We start from the raw sequence: 20,338 nt of genomic DNA on the forward strand, positions 1-20,338 counted from the left end.
CGTACCTCTCTCTCTCCCTCCCTCCTTTGCTCCCTCTCTCTCTCCCTCCTTACCTCTCTCTCTCCCTCCCTCCTTTGCTCCCTCTCTCTTTCTCCCTTCCTTCGTACCTCTCTCTCTCTCTCCCTCCCTCTTTTGCTCCCTCTCTCTCTCTCCCTTCCTCCGTTCCTCTCTCTCTCCCTCCCTCTTTTGCTCCCTCTCTCTCTCTCCCTTCCTCCGTACCTCTCTCTCTCCCTCCCTCTTTTGCTCCCTCTCTCTCTCTCTCCCTCCCTCCTTACCTATCTCTCTCCCTCCCTCCTTTGCTCCCTCTCTCTCTCTCTCCCTCCGTACCTCTCTCTCTTCCTCCCTCCTTTGCTCCCTCTCTCTCTCCCTCCCTCCTTACCTCTCTCTCTCCCTCCCTCCTTTGCTGCCTCTCTCTCTCTTCCTCCCTCCGTAACTCTCTCTCTCCCTCCCTTCTTTGCTCCATCTCTCTCTCCCTCCCTCCTTACCTCTCTCTCTATCTGTCTCTCCTTTGCTCCCTCTCTCTCCCTCCCTCCGTACCTCTCTCTCTCTCCCCCCCTCCTTTGCTGCCTCTCTCTCCCTTCCTCCATACCTCTCTATCTCCCTCCCTTCTTTGCTCCCTCTCTCCCTTCCTCCGTACCTCTCTCTCTCCCTCCCTTCTTTGCCCCCTCTCTCTGTCTCCCTTCCGCCATACCTCTCTCTCTCCCTCCCTCCTTTGCTACCTCTATCTCTCTCTCTCTCTTTCTCCGTACCTCTCTCTCTCCCTTCCTTCATCCGTACCTCCCTCTCTCCCTCCCTTCATCTGTACCTCTCTCTCTCCCTCCCTTCCTCCGTACCTTTCTCTCTCCCTCCCTTCCTCCGTACCTTTCTCTCTCCCTCCCTCCTTTGCTCCCCCTACGCGGTTCATACTTCGCAATAAGTCAAGTCAAGTCAATATTTATTTCAAAAAAACCCTAGGGTTACATGAATAAAATAAATAAAAATTGCAATAAACACGACAAAAAAGATGTAATAATGAGACACAACACTTCGAATTAACCTAAAATAAATCTCATAACAAAATAATTGTAATCATTTTTTTTTTTTTTACAGGAATGTATATGTTTCTGTGTTTGTTTTTGTTTTAATACAAAAAAAAACCGTGATCAAATAATCAGAACTCTTTCAAAATACTCTTAATAAAATATATTAAATGCAATAACTTTTTTTTTTTAATTCAAATAAATGTTTTAGTTTGACTGCATTTGAATAGAAACTGAATTCTGATGAAAGCAGTTACTGTAAAGTCATTTGAAGTCACATGATAAAAATCACATGGTTTAGTTGAGCAGACCACAAAGTGCAGAGCTAAAATATGTGTATGAATCTGTGTGAAAATCCAGTCCGTTTGTCCACAGGGATGCTAGGAAGCAGTCAAATGGGGTCGCTCAATCTGCTCAAATCCAGTCAAATGGGGTCGCACGGGCCGACAAATGGGGACGTCCCCGTTTGTCGGAAGCGTCCCCATTTGACTGCTCTCCAGTGACAATCGTCCCCATTTGTCGGTAAAACCACCTACACACGCACACACGCACATACACCACGACCCTCGTTTCGATTCCCCCTCGATGTTAAAATATTTAGTCAAAACTTGACTAAATATAAAACAAGTCGCGTAAGGCGAAAATACAATATTTAGTCAAGTAGCTGCCATTTTTCAGCAAGACCGTATACTCGTAGCATCGTCAGTCCACCGCTCATGGCAAAGGCAGTGAAATTGACAAGAAGAGCGGGGTAGTAGTTGCGCTAAGAAGGATAGCACGCTTTTCTGTACCTCTCTTTGTTTTAACTTTCTGAGCGTGTTTTTAATCCAAACATATCATATCTATATGTTTTTGGAATCAGGAACCGACAAGGAATAAGATGAAAGTGTTTTTAAATTGATTTGGACAATTTAATTTTGATAATAATTTTTATATATTTAATTTTCAGAGCTTGTTTTTAATCCGAATATAACATATTTATATGTTTTTGGAATCAGCAAATGATGGAGAATAAGATAAACGTAAATTTGGATCGTTTTATAAATCTTTATTTTTTTTTACAATTTTCAGATTTTTAATGACCAAAGTCATTAATTAATTTTTAAGCCACCAAGCTGAAATGCAATACCGAACCCCGGGCTTCGTCGAAGATTACTTGACCAAAATTTCAACCAATTTGGCTGAAAAATGAGGGCGTGACAGTGCCGCCTCAACTTTCACGAAAAGCCGGATATGACGTCATCAAAGACATTTATCAAAAAAATGAAAAAAACGTATGGGGATATCAATCCCAGGAACTCTCATGTCAAATTTCATAAATATCGGTCCAGTAGTTTGGTCTGAATCGCTCTACACGCACGCACACACACACACACACATACACACACACATACACACACACATACACCACGACCCTCGTTTCGATTCCCCCTCGATGTTAAAATATTTAGTCAAAACTTGACTAAATATAAAAAAGAAAACGCCTGACGGTTTTGAGGTTTGTGTTTCTGCAACTGTTTTGACAAAGACATGTTATCCTGAGAGGGTGAATACAGCCAATGATATTGTTTTGAGAGCTCTAGCGCTGTTAGTTTGTCAGAACAGGAGGTGGTCCATATTAGGAGCCGGTCCATATTAGGAGCCCTTCCCCTACCAAGGGCGGCTTCTTGACCCCGTTAAGGTCAACACTTGTTTAGTTCTTAAATCTGCCCGTTTGAAAAAAGAGCGGTTTTGAGGAGTCCCCCCCCCCCCCCCAAGTTGTAAATTTACTGTGCTTCTCACGGAGCCATGAGGACTTTTATTCATGCCTCAGGCATTTATCTGTTTTAAATAATACCAAGTTTCCTTCTTGCAAGGAGTCGAAAAGTGCAGTTGTTTTACGAATTAATTTGAAGGATTGTCCGGGCAGGATAGCGTAAGCCTCGATCAGTTTCACATCAGGACCCGCACGTTTACTAATCATCAGTTACGTCATAAGCATACATGCAAGTCTATTTGTCTTGACGAGAGGGAGAAATAGAGATTATTACAAGGCTTGCTGTTTCCTACAAGATATTCACGAGTTGCTTTTGTAAATGTCGAAATGCGAGCGAAAGTGAGCTTTTTATATTTAGTCAAGTTTTGACTAAATATTTTAACATCGAGGGGGAATCGAAACGAGGGTCGTGGTGTATGTGCGTGTGTGCGTGCGTGTGTGTGTGTGTGTGTGTAGAGCGATTCAGACTAAACTACTGGACCGATCTTTATGAAATTTTACATGAGAGTTCCTGGGTATGAAATCCCCGAACGTTTTTTTCATTTTTTTGATAAATGTCTTTGATGACGTCATATCCGGCTTTTCGTGAAAGTTGAGGCGGCACTGTCACGCCCTCATTTTTCAACCAAATTGGTTGAAATTTTGGTCAAGTAATCTTCGACGAAGCCCGGGGTTCGGTATTGCATTTCAGCTTGGTGGCTTAAAAATTAATTAATGACTTTGGTCATTAAAAATCTGAAAATTGTAAAAAAAAAAAAAAATTATAAAACGATCCAAATTTACGTTTATCTTATTCTCCATCATTTGCTGATTCCAAAAACATATAAATATGTTATATTTGGATTAAAAACAAGCTCTGAAAATTAAATATATAAAAATTATTATCAAAATTAAATTGTCCAAATCAATTTAAAAACACTTTCATCTTATTCCTTGTCGGTTCCTGATTCCAAAAACATATAGATATGATATGTTTGGATTAAAAACACGCTCAGAAAGTTAAAACAAAAAGAGGTACAGAAAAGCGTGCTATCCTTCTTAGCGCAACTACTACCCCGCTCTTCTTGTCAATTTCACTGCCTTTGCCATGAGCGGTGGACTGACGATGCTACGAGTATACGGTCTTGCTGAAAAATGGCAGCTACTTGACTAAATATTGTATTTTCGCCTTACGCGACTTGTTATTATTTGAAAGAGTAACGAGTGTTAATCTGCTACGACACAGCAAGCCATGTAGTATTCTGTTTATCTTATGTTCTGTTCGGGGCGGGGATATAGCTCAGTTGGTAGCGTGCTGGATTTGTATTCAGTTGGCCGCTGTCAGCGTGAGTTCGATCCCAGGTTCGGCGGAAATTTATTTCAGAGTCAACTTTGTGTGCAGACTCTCTTCGGTGTCCGAACCCTTCCCCCGTGTACACTACATTGGGTGTGCACGTTAAAGATCCCACGATTGACAAAAGGGTCTTTCCTGGCAAAATTGCTTAGGCACAGTTAATAATTGTCTACCTATACCCGTGTGACTTGGAATAATAGGCCGTGAAAGGTAAATATGCGCCGAAATGGCTGCAATCTACTGGCCGTATAAAATTTCATCTCACACGGCATCACTGCAGAGCGCCTAGAACTGTACCCACGGAATATGCGCGATATAAGCGTCATTGATTGATTGATTGATTGTTCTTGCGTGTCTTATGGCGTTATGCTCCAAACATCCCGAAGACAACGCGTCCAAATTGAAGACGCTTCTTATGGAACCTCGATCATTTCCAAAGCGTCGTGCAATATTTGACGTCAAAGCAAAGAAACGTCACTTTAGAACGTATGGCGCGACGTGTTAGTTCTAAAAGTTCTTCCAGGGGAGACAGCAAGCGCAAAATTGTTTCCAGCTTGACGTTTGTCTCGGTGACTTTAGGCATCACGAGCAGTGAAAAATCATATCCATGCCAGACTAGTTTGACACGACCTCATTTACATGAAATGTATACCCACGTGTAAGTTGAACGACATTGTTATCTCATGAGTGGGTCTCTCTCACGTAGGAGGATTCTTTCTATCTTGGGTAGTTAAGCCTACTTTAAAGAAAATTGTAAATAATGGCTTGAGGTTCCATTTTGGCGTGCCGCACACAGCCTTTGGCCCCAGAACTAAACGTAAAAAAAATGTTGTGTCTGTCCAGGGGCTGTCCGACTGACACCCAGGTGGTGAGAGGGGACCACATTGAAGAGACGCCGGCAACAGGGAAACTGGTCAAGATTCCTCTCTACGCCTTCATGTTCGTTGAGGGAAGCACTGACAACAAGAACACGCTCTTCTTCTCCTGCTCCGTCAAGCTGTGCGATGCCTTTACCGTGGCTGTTGGTCCCGCCTGTGACGCTCCGGTAGGTGGACTGTTTGTTGTTGTGATGGTGGTGGTGGTGGTGGTTGGTTGTGTTGTTAGTGTTGTTGATGTATTTTTTGTTGTTGCTCTCTCTCTCTCTCTCTCTTTCTCTCTCTCTCTCTCTCTCTCTCTCTCTCTCTCTCTCTCTCTCTCTCTCTCTCTCTATCACACACACACACACACACACACACACACACACACACTAATACTAACACGCGCACACACACACACACACAGACCCTAATACTAACACGCACACACACACCAACTAACACTCACACACACACACATACACACACACTAACAAACACACTAACACAGATGGTTTTTCTTCATCAGAACCCCGCCACCTGTGCGGGTGATTTCACCGCAGGCCGGGGCAAGAGACGTCGTCGCGCCGCCGATGGGGACACGAGGGTCGTGGGTCAAGCTCTGACCGTTCGCTTCGGTAACGCCACTCTGGAAGAGGAGTTCAGTAAGTGTGCTGTGCACGTCTTAGAGTTGAGCCGGTTTTTTCGTGGAATAAGACACATCACTCCGCGCGCGTGTGTGTGTGTGTGTGTGTGTGTGTGTGTGTGTGTGTGTGTGTGTGTGTGTGTGCGCGCGCGCACAGTGTGTGAGTGCGAGCGCGCGTGTTTGCGTACGTTCATGTGTGCACGTCTGTCTGTCTGTATGCATGTGCATCCTCTGATCACCACCCTATCTCCGTTTACAGGGGAAAGCTCAGGCAGCGAGCAGACAGGGGTGGAAACGGACACAGCCAAATGTCTGAAGAACCCAGAACTGCAGACAGTTATCTCAGTCCTCGGCATTTTCCTCCTCGTCCTTCTCATCGCTCTCATCGTCGTCACCTTCCTCTTCTGTCGTCGCTCGCGTCACACCCAGGGGAAATACGTGGATGATGGTCACACCATGGGGTCTTCCACTCAGACCCTCAACATGCACATTCCCCGACCCCGTGTGTGAACATGCATGGGTCGCAGGCTGGTAGCTATAGTGCATTTGCTGAGCAGTGGACACAGTTTTATCTTGATGTGTTTTTCTCTCGATTTTTGAATAAAATACAGGCGTATTGATACGTGCTTCGCCGTGAGAAAACACATTTGATGACAAAAGGGTGCATTGAATTTTTATCAAAATATGGTGTGTACATTTTGTTGTTGCAAATTTAAAATTGTGTTGTCCACTGCTTACAAAATCCACTGCAAAACCTTAGACAGCGCTGATATTAGGTGTCTCATTCTCAGCCACTGAAAATTACCTGCAGGTACTGAGTTCAGGTTGTACTTTGACAAACTTGTGAAATAGTATTTGCCTGCTACAGGGTCAAAATATTGACTCATCCACAGAAACCAAACGTACCTTTTCTCCTCAAACGTACAGCTTCTCTGCAAGAAATGGACAAGAAAATAAACACAACAATGGACTTAATGCGTTTCTTAAGTTCACATCATTCCAGGTGTGGTTTTTCCGTTGACCACATTTTATTTATTTTTTTATTTTTATTTTTATTTTTTTTAAATATTCGCACCCACAATCTTTCGGCAATATTGTATCAGTAACAATAACAACTTCTGAATGTAGAAAATAAAACAGGACAAATACAACACATTCTACATAAAATCTAGGACAACGTTGACTGATGGAGATCTATAACAATCGTAAATGACAAATGTAATGTGAACCGATTTGATATGTTGACATCGAACTTGTATAATGCATAATGTGAGTAAATAATAAAGCTGAAATTGCAATGCGATTTAATTGAGATTCAAAAGCTACATGCTTGTGGCCACCCTCTTAGGTAAACTGTTCCCTTTTCTCTGCTTTTCTGGTTGTTTGAAGTGAAATAATAAGTTGTAAAGTTCGTCAACAAGAATGTACAATGTATCCGGCAAAATCTCACCCACCTAAGAAGAATGTTCATTTTGGAATAATACTGTTCATTTTTGTCATTTGTGTTGTATTTTATGCAGAGTCCGCTTGCGAAATTAATTGCACACTTTCCGTTGTGCAAGAAATGCCTTTTGCTAATTCTGTAATAAAATAAATGTTCTTTTTCCAAATGGTTTTAGTGTTTATGTACAGTATTATCTGTTTGTGGATCTTTTTGTTTGTTTGCCTGGCGGGCTGAGTGACCCCCCCCCCCTCCCTCACCCAGCAAACAAACAAAGACACTCACAAAATAAAATACCTGAATATGATCACATCACAAACACACACACGAACGCAAGCAGGCACACACGCACACATGCGCGCACACACACACACACACACACACACACACACACACACATACACACACACATACACACACACACACACACATACATACTAACACACACACACACATACTAACACACATACACACACATACACATACTAACACACACACACACACACACACACACACACACACACACACACACACACACACAAACACACATACACACACACACACGCACACACACACATACACACACACAAACACACACACAAACACACACACACACAAACACACACACACACACAGAAACACACACAATCAATCAATCAATCAATGAGGCTTATATCGCGCATATTCCGTGGGTACAGTTCTAGGCGCTCTGCAGTGATGCCGTGTGAGATGAAATTTTATACGGCCAGTAGATTGCAGCCATGTCGGCGCATATTTACCTTTCACGGCCTTATTCCAAGTCACACGGGTATGGTAGACAATTATTAACTGTGCCTAAGCAATTTTGCCAGGAAAGACCCTCTTGTCAATCGTGGGATGATCTTTAACGTGCACACCCAATGTAGTATACACACACACAAACACACACACACACACACACACACACACACACACACACACACACACACATAAGAACATCAAAGGACTCTGAATCTATTTTACGACATGTGTCAGCACACGGTCTTTGAAAGTGTGAAGGCATTTTGTTAAAGATTGACTTAAAATGTACGGTTTTGTTGTCTCATTGCGCACTAACACGGCATCAAAAACCACCTTTTAATTGCACGTGCTATACCCCACCTTACATTTACCTAACCTGGGGGATGAGGACGGTCGCACCCCGTGATTCGAAAAAGACACCTGTGCTTATTCTGACGGATTCCGGTCAGTAGTCATACCGACGATCATGTGGTTTTCGGATCCGTGCAGAAGTGATTCCACTCAAGTTTCCCGATTGCAGCGTCAACTTGGCCTCATCGACAGTGAGATCTTTCCCTTTTCTTCGCGAACATGACCCGAACCTTCGACCTGTCACTGCCCAGAACAATAGCTACACTATTTCATTTAAAAGATTACTTCCCTTTGTTTATGAGATTTATGGAGGTGAAAGGCAATGGCTTTGTGCTCGTCACTGATTCGACGCGAAATGCGAGTGACACACTTTCTGCTTCAATCGGCCTTCGCTCGAAAGTTTTAAGCATGTAATTCAAGGCATGCCGAATAATTCCGCCGCGCTCTAGTTTTCCCAATATCTAGGAAAATCGGCAAATTTTTCACTGCCAACCTAACTCGTGGTCCTTGTCAGACGCAAACTGACAGGAAAGGGCTCGCCCGGCCAAAGACAATACTCTTTGTATGTCTTGGGGCAGAGAGGATCCCTCTTCTGTCTCATTTCCAGTATCTGAACATCCTTAAAACGCTCTGTGTCGTCCCTGGTGAACCATTCAGGGAAGGACTCCCTCCTCGTATTTTCTCAGACACGCCGGTGTCACGATTTCATCTTTCGCCTGTGTACATATTTCCCCCTCGACATATACTCAAGACTGAAATGTTGTTTCCTGGTAAAATTAAGAAGTGAAATTATTTAAGGACGAAAAGCATGTCAGTTTCTTGCATGTGAAGAAAATTTGTGGTAAAATGTAATAGATTTCAACCCCAAAATCGAATTCTTCGAAAACGTGTACTGAGTGGTTACGTCCCTTGAGTAAGAAGGAAACATTTTAGGATGAATCAAATTTCTAAGTTAAATAAAACAAATTGGTTGGACAAATTTGGCCCCATGAATGTAAGGTACACAAGGTCGCTCATCAGTACTATCGAAGGGTGTTTTTTTGTTCAGTGTAGAGTTTATACTAGATCAACGAGGCCGAGAAGCGAAATATCAACACGGCGAAAGATGAAAACGTCACACCGGCTTGGTTGCTCTGCTAATGGCAAAATGCCCACCAAAATGAACTCAAACAAATCGCAGCTTATCCAGAGACTTTACATGTGAGTGAGCTGTTTGGCGCAATTCATCCAGAGATGACTTATGAAGAGATACGGCGCGACAGCTTGGGGTTACTCTGATGTCACAGCCGCGTGCACAAACCAAAATGGCTTCGAGTTGTCATGGGGGCTAACAGTGGGGGGGATTTGCGATACGTTTGGCGGGTCTGAAAGCCATCCTCTTAAAGTGCCAAACTTTACAACAAGAGGAGGAGGACGATCTGAATGCTGCTTTAATATGTATACATTAGAGAAAAAAAAAGAAAAAAAAAAGAAACTGGTGATTGCCTACCTTCCTACCCTATTTTTTTGGCTATGTTACCTTAACCACACTTTTTTTTTTTGTATGTTCAAGTAGATGGTGGACATGGTTTTATACGGGCAGAGTAAACTTGAGAATCTACTGCAAGTCTTGAAATTCACAAAAATCGAACCAAGAACAACCCGGGAAAGACATCCAAACATTACAGGCAAATTAGATCAACTCATTTCACTGGCGGTGACTGCCTAGCACTGTGTTTGACTGATTCGTGTCTGCTGAAAAAAAAACACGGATTATCAGTAGCTGGTGACACGTTGGGCCAAAAAGAAAAATATGTCTGTTTCCGGTAACCCGACCGACCCTATTTTTAAGCGCCGACCCTTAAATTTTTTTTCGCTTTTCGCAACCAAAAAAAAAAATGAAGTTAAGTTTACTTTATTTATTTCAATATATCTAGGTCAAAAACATCTGATAAATAATAGTAAGTAAACTAAGGAAACGTTTAAAAAAAACACGTAAAAAGACGTTAACAAAACGTAAGAAAAAGGTTAAAAAAAACGAAAATAAAAATAACAAGAGGCGAAGCCTTCAAGGCTCCCGTAAGAAATCAACAAACAGTAACATAACACAAACTCACTCACTCCGTAACACACACACACACACAAACACACACACACACACACACACACACACACACACACACACACACACACACACACACACACACACAGTTAAAACTAACGCATCATATCAACTCGCCTGGTTCTTAAAATAATTCTGACGGTCAACACAGCCAGAAATGCCAACAAAGACAAGAAAGCTGTTGCAAGGTAAGCTTACCAAACGTTACATAGCGAATCATATGATAGTGCGTAAACAGCAAACAGTAGATCTACAATCAAAGAGAGGATCGAGTCTGGAATGAAACGCGATACAGATCTAGCATTCAAAAACTGTCTTTCACGTTCAAGGAAGTTGTTGCAAAGTACTTAAGACTAGATCAACTCATTTCACTAGAGGTGACTGCCTAGCACTGTGTTTGACAGCCGTGTCTGCTGAAATAAAAAGAAATTAAAACAAAACGGATTAACAGTAGGTGACACGTTATCAGAGTGGGAGACACTAGACAGTCTGTCTCTGAACTTACCGGGATACGGCTGCAAGATCGACACTGACTGCCGCGCTTTCGACAGCTCTTCCTCGCGTGGACATTGGAAACACGCTGTGCAGATCAAATTGTAGGAAATCTCCCTTTGGTATCTTCTTTATTTACTTTTCTGGAGCTTAGAAACCGAACAACATGAAATCGTCTTCCCCGGCGAATCGGCGAGGTGAGAACTGGACCACAATCCTTCGCGCGACCCCTGACCTGATCTTGACACCTGACCTGCCGTCTCCATGCCAAACACGACACAAATCAGTCAACTGCTTGTACCCCTTCAAAACCCCCCACCACCCGTTTTCTTTGGATACACGCTTTAACTACACACATGCCGACACAATGTTGATCATTGCTTCAATAATTTGAAGATGGTGCTTGAAAATTAACCACGTGAAATGAGTATTTCGGTGTTTAGCCAAAAATGTTAAAGTTTCTACCACAGACATACACACATACATACGCACGCACGCACGCACGCACAGACAGACAAAGTTTACCATCGCATAGGCTACACTTACGTGAGCCAAAAACCCGACCGACCGACCCTATTTTTTTCGGCGATGTTACCGGAAACAGACATATTTTTCTTTTTGGACTTGTAAAAGTGGGAGACACTTGATCTGTCTGTACTTAGTACAGATCGACACTGCGCTTTCGGACAGCTCTTCCTCGCGCAGACATTGGAAAAACGCTGTGCAGACGGATCAAACTGTAGGAGATCTCCTTTGGTATCTTTTTTATCTATTTTTGTGAAGCTAAGAAACCGTCGAACAATGTGAAATCGTCTTCCCCGAATCGGCGAATGCAAAGGTGAGAACTGAAAAGTGAATCTATACCACAATCCTTCACGCGACCTGACCTGATCTTGACCCCTGACCTGGTCTACATACCACACACGACACAAACCAGTCACCTGCTTTTACCCCCTCAAAACCCCCCACCACCCGTTTTCTTTAGATTCACACTTTAACTACGCACATGTCGACAAAATGTTGATCATTACTTCAATAGTTTGAAGATGGTGCTTGAAAAATAACGAGGTGAAATGAGTATTTCGGTGTTTAGTCAAATGTTAAAGTTTCTACCACAGACATATACCGAGAGGCATAAATTCCGCAAACTGAACTTTAAAAAATCACAAAAAATCAACTCAGTGGTGAATGTTTTCAATGTTTGAATATTTTATCTATTGGCCATTTTAGTGTTTATAAACCTTCGCTTTATTGATTTTGAATAGAACATCATGAAATGACAATTTTTTTAAAAAAGTGACTGAGTCCAAGCGCAATGATTTCGGAAAACGTTCAGTGTTCATCACGTTCAATGCTTTGGCCAGCTCTAAGCATCCCAATCGCTTGCTGTCTCTCTCCTTCATCAAGTCGTGGCATGATTGTGATATCTGATACAGCCAAACAGCCAGTTGCATTTTATAGGGCCATACACTATCTTTTTTACGTTATTGTCTCCCGTTCAGCCCATTGTCTTTATTAGCACAGTGAGCTGTGGCTGGATCAGCAATACTGCAAATCGCACGCTGACAGCGTTAAACATTTGCTCCGACACTCAAGATGTCAACTACAAATTACAGGTTCAATCTGATTTTCGTTTGAGAGCAAAATCGTTCAATGCACTATTTGCAGAATTTATGCCTTTCAGTTTACATACATACATACATACATACATACATTCTTCTTCTTCTTCTGCGTTCGATGTTGATGGCCGTGCTAAATCCTCAGACCAGTGGCTGCCAGGAAGTCCGCAGTCTTGCGCAGTTCGTCGGCAGGACCCCAGAGTTTGGCTCCAACACTGGTCTCTTCTTGCCGGAACTTCTGGCGTATTGTCTCTAGATGGGGGCAGTTCTGGAGAATGTGCTCCGGAGTTTGCCCTTCCGAGCCACATTCACAGTGTGCGTCATCCGCAAGGCCCAGTCTCTTGAGGTGTTTCTTCAGTCAACAGTGCCCTGTCCTTAGACGGAAAATGGTGGTTTGGCTTCTCCGGTCTAGTTTGTTGATGGGGTCTTCCTGTGGGTTGTAGTCTCCGTTTCTCTTTTTCCAGTTTTCTTTCTTCTTACGTTGTAGAAGAGTCTTGGCTTCTTTGTACGAGGTGGAGTTGTGTGGTTGGGGAAGTCTCGCACCTCCTTTTGCCAGCCTGTCCGCTTCTTCATTGCCGGCAATGCCGACATGAGCCGGTATCCACTGGAGCACCACCTTGTTGTGTTAAGACAGGGTGCTGAGGCAGTTGTCGAGTTGCCTGGTGGGGAGGTCAGTGGGGCCAGACAGAAGGGACTGGAGGGCGGACAGGGAGTCAGTGAGGACGACGATGTTTTGCCGACTGCGGTCTTCCCCTGCTGCGTGCTCTGCTGCAGTGATGAGGGCGTGGAGCTCGGCCCTGTAGTTCGAGCTCAGGTCTCCAGCTGGGACGGAGAGGGAGGTGGTGGTCCCGTTTGGGCGACGGATGTAGACGCCACTGTCTCCATTCCTTACGGCGTTCTCTGAGGAGCCGTCTGTGTAGACGTGAGTCCAGGTGCAATGTGGGTAGCGGTCCTGGATCATCTCCATGGCGAGGGCCTTCTGGACATGTGGTGACTGTTCGCCCTTTGCTGTCAGTCCTGGTACATCTGTTCTGACTTCATGGAAGCTCTTGCGTGGGGCCCAGACGTCTGAGACGAGTGTCTCACAGCAGCTGGGGTCAGCTTCCAGAGCTTCAGCATACTCCGTTTGGAGGTCCTTGACCTGATGTTTGAGGCTCTTTCGTTTCAGATACATACATACATACATACATACATACATTCTGATAAGCATCGCTCCACGGCGATTGCCAGTTGTCTCTCTGACCGGACGCTACAGTCCTACGCGAATCTATCAAAACAAAAATACAGAGTTATCTCCCATATGTTTTTCGCGAGCCGGCACTGATCTAAATTTGAGATCAGTCAGTTCGCGAGACGAAAATGATTGCAGATTGGCCGACTTCGACAGTGATCTCCGTTCTGTTCTTCACAGTTATGATAAAGACATCGTTCTAAGGTCAAAACAAATCGACATTTTGGGACTGCTGCCGGAAGGAGACCGTAATATATGGTTTCATCACTGTCAACTGGTTACCGTGAGAAAAAATCGTCTGCTCCATGAGTGCCCGGAGCCGAAACCAAACGGTTGATTATCACGTGACACTTTTGCCATATTTAGAGTTGTTTGCACAGTAAATACAGCCGCGAAAAATAGCTCGCTTGAAACTGTCTTACATATCAATTCCTTTGTAATTTAAAAATTACAAATAAAACACCATGAAAAATCATTATCGACGATCGCGAATCTGCTTATATCAATAAATATATTACAAAAAGCTCTAAATATGTAAAAACATCGGAGGAAACTCAGTCAAGGTATCCTGTCAGGGAGAGAATGAGCCGAACTCATTTTGACCTGAGTTCAGGATGACATACATACATACATACATACGCACGCACAGACAGACAGACAAAGTCAAGTTGACGATCGCATAGGCTACACTTACGTGAGTCAAAAAACACACCTGGAAACGAAACCAAAACCGTGACAACGAAAACCAAACACATCGACCTAAAACAGCAAAACAAAACATACACAAGCTTCTATCAATCAATCAATGAATGAAGCTTATATCGCGCATATTCCGTGGGTACAGTTCTAGGCGCTCTGCAGTGATGCCGTGTGAGATGAAATTTTATACGGCCAGTAGATTGCAGCCATGTCGGCGCATATTTACCTTTCACGGCCTTATTCCAAGTCACACGGGTATGGTAGACAATTATTAACTGTGCCAAAGCAATTTTGCCAGGAAAGACCCTTTTGTCAATCGTGGGATCTTTAACGTGTACACCCGTAGTATACACGGGGGGTGGTTCGGACACCGAAGAGAGTCTGCACACAAAATTGACTCTGTGAAATAAATTTCCGCCGAACCTGGGATCGAACTCGCGCTGACAGCGGCCAACTGAATACAAATCCAGCGCGCTACCGACTGAGCTATATCCCCGCCCCTAACAAAAAACAAACAAACGACCGGTGGTGGTTTTTTTTCATGTTACTCTGGTCTCATATGTATGTTCCGGGGCGGATCAGTTCATTTTATGGGGGGGGGGGGGGGGGGTTCCAAAAGTATATTGCGAAGCGCCGAGCCGACGGCGCAAAGCGCCTAACTTGCTAGGGGGTCCGGGGGCATGCCCCCCCCGGAAAATTTTGAAAAAAAGGATGCAAAATGGTGCAATCTTGTGCATTCTGAGGATGATCATTACCAGTTTCAGGCAGCAGATTTTGTCACTGATTAATACCCCAAAATTTGAAACTCAATGTAAAATAAAGAAATGCATACCTCATTCAACATATAGTCTTTGCTGTCACTCAGCACTAAGCACCCCCAAAAAACCAAATTTTTATTTTTATATTTTGGCTGGGGGGGCGGGGGGGGTTCCCGGAAACCCCAGAACCCCCCTCCCTCGTCCGCCCCTGATGTTTGTTTACCTCAGCAAACCGGCAGACACTGAAACAAACAAACGTGACAAACGAAACACGGCTCAGTCACTCAAGGTGAAGGACTATTCAATTGCAGGCTCCATAAATTGTGTATATAAGTATTCAGCTTTCCTGGTGGTCAAGATAACTATGTGGACAAATGCCAGGAAAGGACGGGGTAGTAGGCTACATGTCATTCAGTGTACAGTGAACAAGAGGTAACTGGATGGTTTACCCAGAGCGAGTTTTCGCGAGGAACAGGGTTGAGCTACGGTAGGGTCACTGCGCATGTCTGGGTTTTTTCTTCGCGGAAACGCTGTTGGGTTGTGTCCAGTCGCGTCCCTTTCAACAAGATGGCGACAAGCGCGTTACGGATTTACTGTTGTGGAGAGTTGATGGACGACGATGATGAACAAGCAGTACTGTTTTATTGTTGATGTGAATGTAATGCCAAAACATCGAACTATCGATTCGAACGTCAATGAAGAAGTGAGCGTGAAAATCGAGCGCAAAACAGCCGGGTAAAAGTTCAGGGCGCTAAAGTACATTTGAGCCGAAATCGCACCCAAAGGCCAAACTCCTGTTGACCTCATTTCTTCCCAAAATAAACATCACTGCTAAAATAAAATGCATTAAAACCAAGACAGTATCCAACCCAGTATCCTTAATTTTTGAAAGGCTAAGTGATTTACAACAAATGTCTTCTCACAATCCGTAACTTTGTCAAAAAATATTTGCAGAAGTTTCTCACCTCGCCTTGGCAGCCATCTTGGAACTGGAGAGACCCTAGCTACGCAGGAAGCAAGGTTGAAAGTTGGTTAACCGGTGACGTCACTCCAGTCGTACCGGACCGAGTTTTTGCGACCTCCGGTTCGACTCGAGTCACCTTAGTTGACGCTAAAACTCGCTCCCAGTGGAATCCTATTCTCAAACAGTTCAGTTCTCACCTTGCTTGCTTCGATCCGAAGATGTCAAGGAAGCGCAGACGCAGGAAATGAGGTAATGTGATGCATTTTCATTTGAGTTTTTCTGCGGTGCTCGGTCACTATCAGTGATATTATCAATTGAAAAATGCTTCTTGCTATGACTGCTAACTGGAAGCACCTTCTAAATTTGGAAGGGATATGTTTTAGGTAAATTTCAAATGTGTGTGCGGAGGAGAGGTGAGAAGCACTGGTTCATCCGATCAAAAACACAATCACAATGCTCGTCTGCGGCAACAGTTCGTGACTTGAACACTAACGACGAGACAGTAGTGTTGCGACACGCAGATCGATGAAAGGAACTGCATGAATTTATTTTATTATTTTGTTGTTGTTTTTATAACTACTCAAGCTGCTTATCTTCTGTTGATATCTGCGTGAGTTTTGACGGCCATATATACGTGCGTCCCCGGTGTCACGATTTCATCTTTCGCCTGTGTACATATTTCCCCCTCGACTTATAGGGTCTACTCAAGACTGAAATGTTGTTTTCTGGTAAAATTATGAGATGAAATTATTTGTGGACGAAAAGCATGTCAGTTTCTTGCATGTGAAGAAAATTAGTGGTAAAATTTAATAGATTTCACCCCCAAAATCGAATTCTTCGAAAACGTGTACTGAGTGGTTACGTCCCTTGAGTAAGAAGCAAAACATTTTAGGATGAATCAAATTTCTAAGTTAAATAAAACAAATTGGTTGGACAAATTTGGCCCCATGAATGTAAGGTACACAAGGTCACTCATCAGTACTATCGAAGGGTGTTTTTTTGTTCAGTGTAGAGTTTATACTAGATCAACGAGGCCGAGAAGCGAAATATCAACACGGCGAAAGATGAAAACGTCACACCGGCCCCGTGTGTATACCAAGTCGGCAAATGAAAGTGGCTGAGGAGGGGAGTGGGCGTAAGCGGGAAAGTTTGTTTGTTTGTTTGTTTGCTTAACGCCCAGCCGACCACGAAGGGCCATATCAGGGCGGTGCTGCTTTGACATTTAACGAGCGCCACACACAAGACAGAAGTCACAGCACAGGCTTATTGTCTCACCCAGTCACATTATTCTGACACCGGACCAACCAGTCCTAGCACTAACCCCATAATGCCAGACGCCAGGCGGAGCAGCCACTACTCTGATTGCCAATTGTAAAGTCTTATAGGTATGACCCGGCCGGGGTTCGAACCCACGACCTCTCGATCACGGGGCGGACGCCTTACCACTCGGCCAACCGTGCCGGTCAAGCGGAAAAGGAATAGCTAGGGTAAGGGGAGGGATGAAGAAGATGGGGGGGGGGGGGGGGGGGGGGCAGGTCAGTCAGGGGACTTTATCAAAAAAACGGTAAGACTAAGAGCATAATGTATCATTCTTACTGTACTTATAAATTTGTGTTGACAATAACTGAATGAGATGAATGTAGGTAGAATCTGTGTAGCAGTTTGGAATTGAGCTTGTTGATCTTTTGCTTATTTTTAGGTATTGAGGTCTAACGTCAATGACGTCTCACAACGTGCGAGGCCGTCCTTGGCGGTCAAGAAAGCCGCCGCGATCATTGCGCAGACGACACTTCTAGACCGCCAATATTTTTTGTGCGCATCACGTTCTCCACATAAATCGGCCGGAAACGAAGCAATTGGAAAACCTGGATAGGCTAATGAGCAGACCTGATATTTGGACATTGTTGAGAGCTGTGCGATCACTATACTCACCAAGTGATTGCCGGCAGTAGCTCGATCTTCTTCAGACTTCTGTAAGCTGACCATGTATGCAGCTTGGGGCCTATAGTTGTTCCTGAAAAACAGATCATGCGCTTGTTGTAATGAGTTATTAGCTATATGCAGCGCCGTATTTTGTACGCATGATTGTCGAGAATACGATCAGTACGGTCAGTGGGAAAAAAATACGACGAGAAACATTCCTAGACTACTTTTCTTCACAAGCCCATCCCGAAGCCGATCCAGTATTTTGTCACATGATTACAGTTTTTGTCAGTAAACATTGAAAAAGCATTTGTTTTAAATGTATAGGTAAACTTAATAAACGGTGTGACGGACGCGCGTGAGGCATGTTTTAATCATGGATGTTCAAACGCTGTGTGGAGTACGCTCATTTTTCTGAAAATACACCAAGTTTGTTTGAGAATACTCGAAGTGCAAAACAGGGGTACCCAGGTCTGTATATGTGATGGAGTGTAGTAGAGAAAAAGAAGGGGTGCTCAGGCAGGAAGCATTCACATAGAGACGCCAAGTCAGGGGTTGTAGTAACGTGACTTTATTTCAACGATACCAGAAGTCAGTTAGTGGAGCACACAACAAAATACGTCCACTCTCTCTCGCGTCTTTCAGAGTTCTCCCAGTTCTCTCTCACACCCTAGCATGTACTGTATACATAATCAAACTTTAGCTAGAGTCACAAACATCCAATCAAAATCCTAGTAACTATTAGCAACACAATATTCTAAGATAATAAGCCATTCCATTGGTTAAAGACAAGAAGAAGGGGGGGGGGGGGAAGGGATTACAGACCTGTTTACACTACACATTGAGCGTAGTAAACTACGAATTTGAATAATATACTACGCAACTACGCAAGTCGGTCGTTTTCTACGCAAACGGTATTAAAAAAAAAAAAAAAAAAAAATGTTTTTTCTTTTTTTTCTTTCTCGTCTTTACTGTTCACACCTGTTCCTTGTCCCGTTGTGCTCTCACACCGCCCCGTCCCTGCACGCAAACGGTATTGTTTCGGCTACGCATATCACAATCCGTAATTTTCTTCATCTCCCTTGACCGATCTGTTTTCCAATCCATGTTTTCGGCCAGCAGTCGTTTGCTGTGTGCAGCGCGTAAAGCGCCCGCGGGCGTTGCGTTGTAGCTTGTTAATGCCGAATAGGCTTCTCCAAGCAAATGCCGGGCACAACTGAACGCGTTACTGCCAAACCATGCGGGCGTTTCGACACAATGGCTGAACGCAGAGCACACGAAAGTGAAGATGAGAACTGTGAAGAAAATGACTCCGAAAGGCCACTGACCAAATAGAAAAAGACGAGCAATGCGCCGAACAAAGTCTTTCTGCCAAAATATCATCAGGACTACCCATGCCTTGTCTCTTCGCGGAAAGGAAAACGTCATGCTCATTGCACTGTCTGCAATTCCCATTTTTCCGTCAGTCAATCAATACATGTGGTAAAATTAGTAGCAATCATTGTTCTTGTTGTTGTGATAGGTCGACGAGAAATTCTACACATTCAATTACAAAACTACACATTTGCCTCATTTTGCTCCCAGAAAATACACATGCAATGTTTTAGGGTTAAACAGGTCTGGGATTACGACCTTCCAACCGCAGCTGATTTGCTTCTCTGTATCAAATTCAAAGGGATTCACACCCTCTTAACGAGACTTTGATCTGAGCGCATCAAACATTACCACACGCACGTGTTATCGGCAGCTACCCCGGGTCGGTCATAACAGTTAAACTGACATCTGACCCACCTGCCAGCTCCCCCCCCCCCCCCCCCCCCCCCCCCCCGCGGGTTAGGGGGAAGAATTTACCCGATGCTCCCCAGCATGTCGTAAGAGGCGACTAACTGATTTTGTTTCTCCTTTTACCCTTGTTAAGTGTTTCTTGTATAGAATATAGTCAATGTTTGTAAAGATTTTAGTCAAGCAGTATGTAAGAAATTTTACTCTATAATTGGTGACTGGTCACCCTGTCACATATATATATTATAATAGATCCTATCGGTGTTCCAAGCTGTCGCAAACTTCAAAGCATAGCAAACCATGCATGTGGTACAGCTATCTCGCATGAGCTGCGAAAGCTGAGGTTCCAAGTTCTCCCAAAAGAAAGAGCATGTCTTGCTCAGTTGCTGATCAGATACCGAAAAGGTCTAGATGTAATTACCGCTTTACTCATTATCTCCACTGCAGTTAATCTTCGTTTAAAATATAAATGTAATAGCGCAATAAATTGATTATGTTTCCAAAAACGTCAAAGCTAAGAGGACAAAATGAGTATTTCTGATTCGTCTGAATTTTTTAAGATCAGGTTTTCTCTGATTTATTAAAAAAT

General features: G+C 43.7%; 2 protein-coding genes across 2 annotated transcripts in view; one reads left to right on the forward strand and one right to left on the reverse strand.

Moving 5' to 3' along the window:
* The window catches only part of LOC138947602 (uncharacterized), a 70,610-nt gene extending 63,486 nt beyond the window's left edge, over positions 1-7,124 (forward strand). The window contains exons 2-4 of the mRNA XM_070319110.1: positions 4,952-5,153; positions 5,492-5,627; positions 5,868-7,124. Of these exons, the coding sequence (XP_070175211.1) occupies positions 5,046-5,153; positions 5,492-5,627; positions 5,868-6,118 (495 nt within the window). The 5' untranslated portion in view covers positions 4,952-5,045 and the 3' untranslated portion in view covers positions 6,119-7,124. The remainder of the gene's footprint in view (positions 1-4,951; positions 5,154-5,491; positions 5,628-5,867) is intronic.
* Positions 1-20,338, reverse strand: part of LOC138947600 (uncharacterized) — a 326,843-nt gene that overhangs the window by 149,216 nt on the left and 157,289 nt on the right. The gene's annotated exons all lie outside the window — the stretch shown is intronic.

This window comes from Littorina saxatilis, linkage group LG14 (genome assembly GCF_037325665.1).
Source record: "Littorina saxatilis isolate snail1 linkage group LG14, US_GU_Lsax_2.0, whole genome shotgun sequence".
NCBI classification, from domain to species: Eukaryota; Metazoa; Mollusca; class Gastropoda; order Littorinimorpha; family Littorinidae; genus Littorina; species Littorina saxatilis.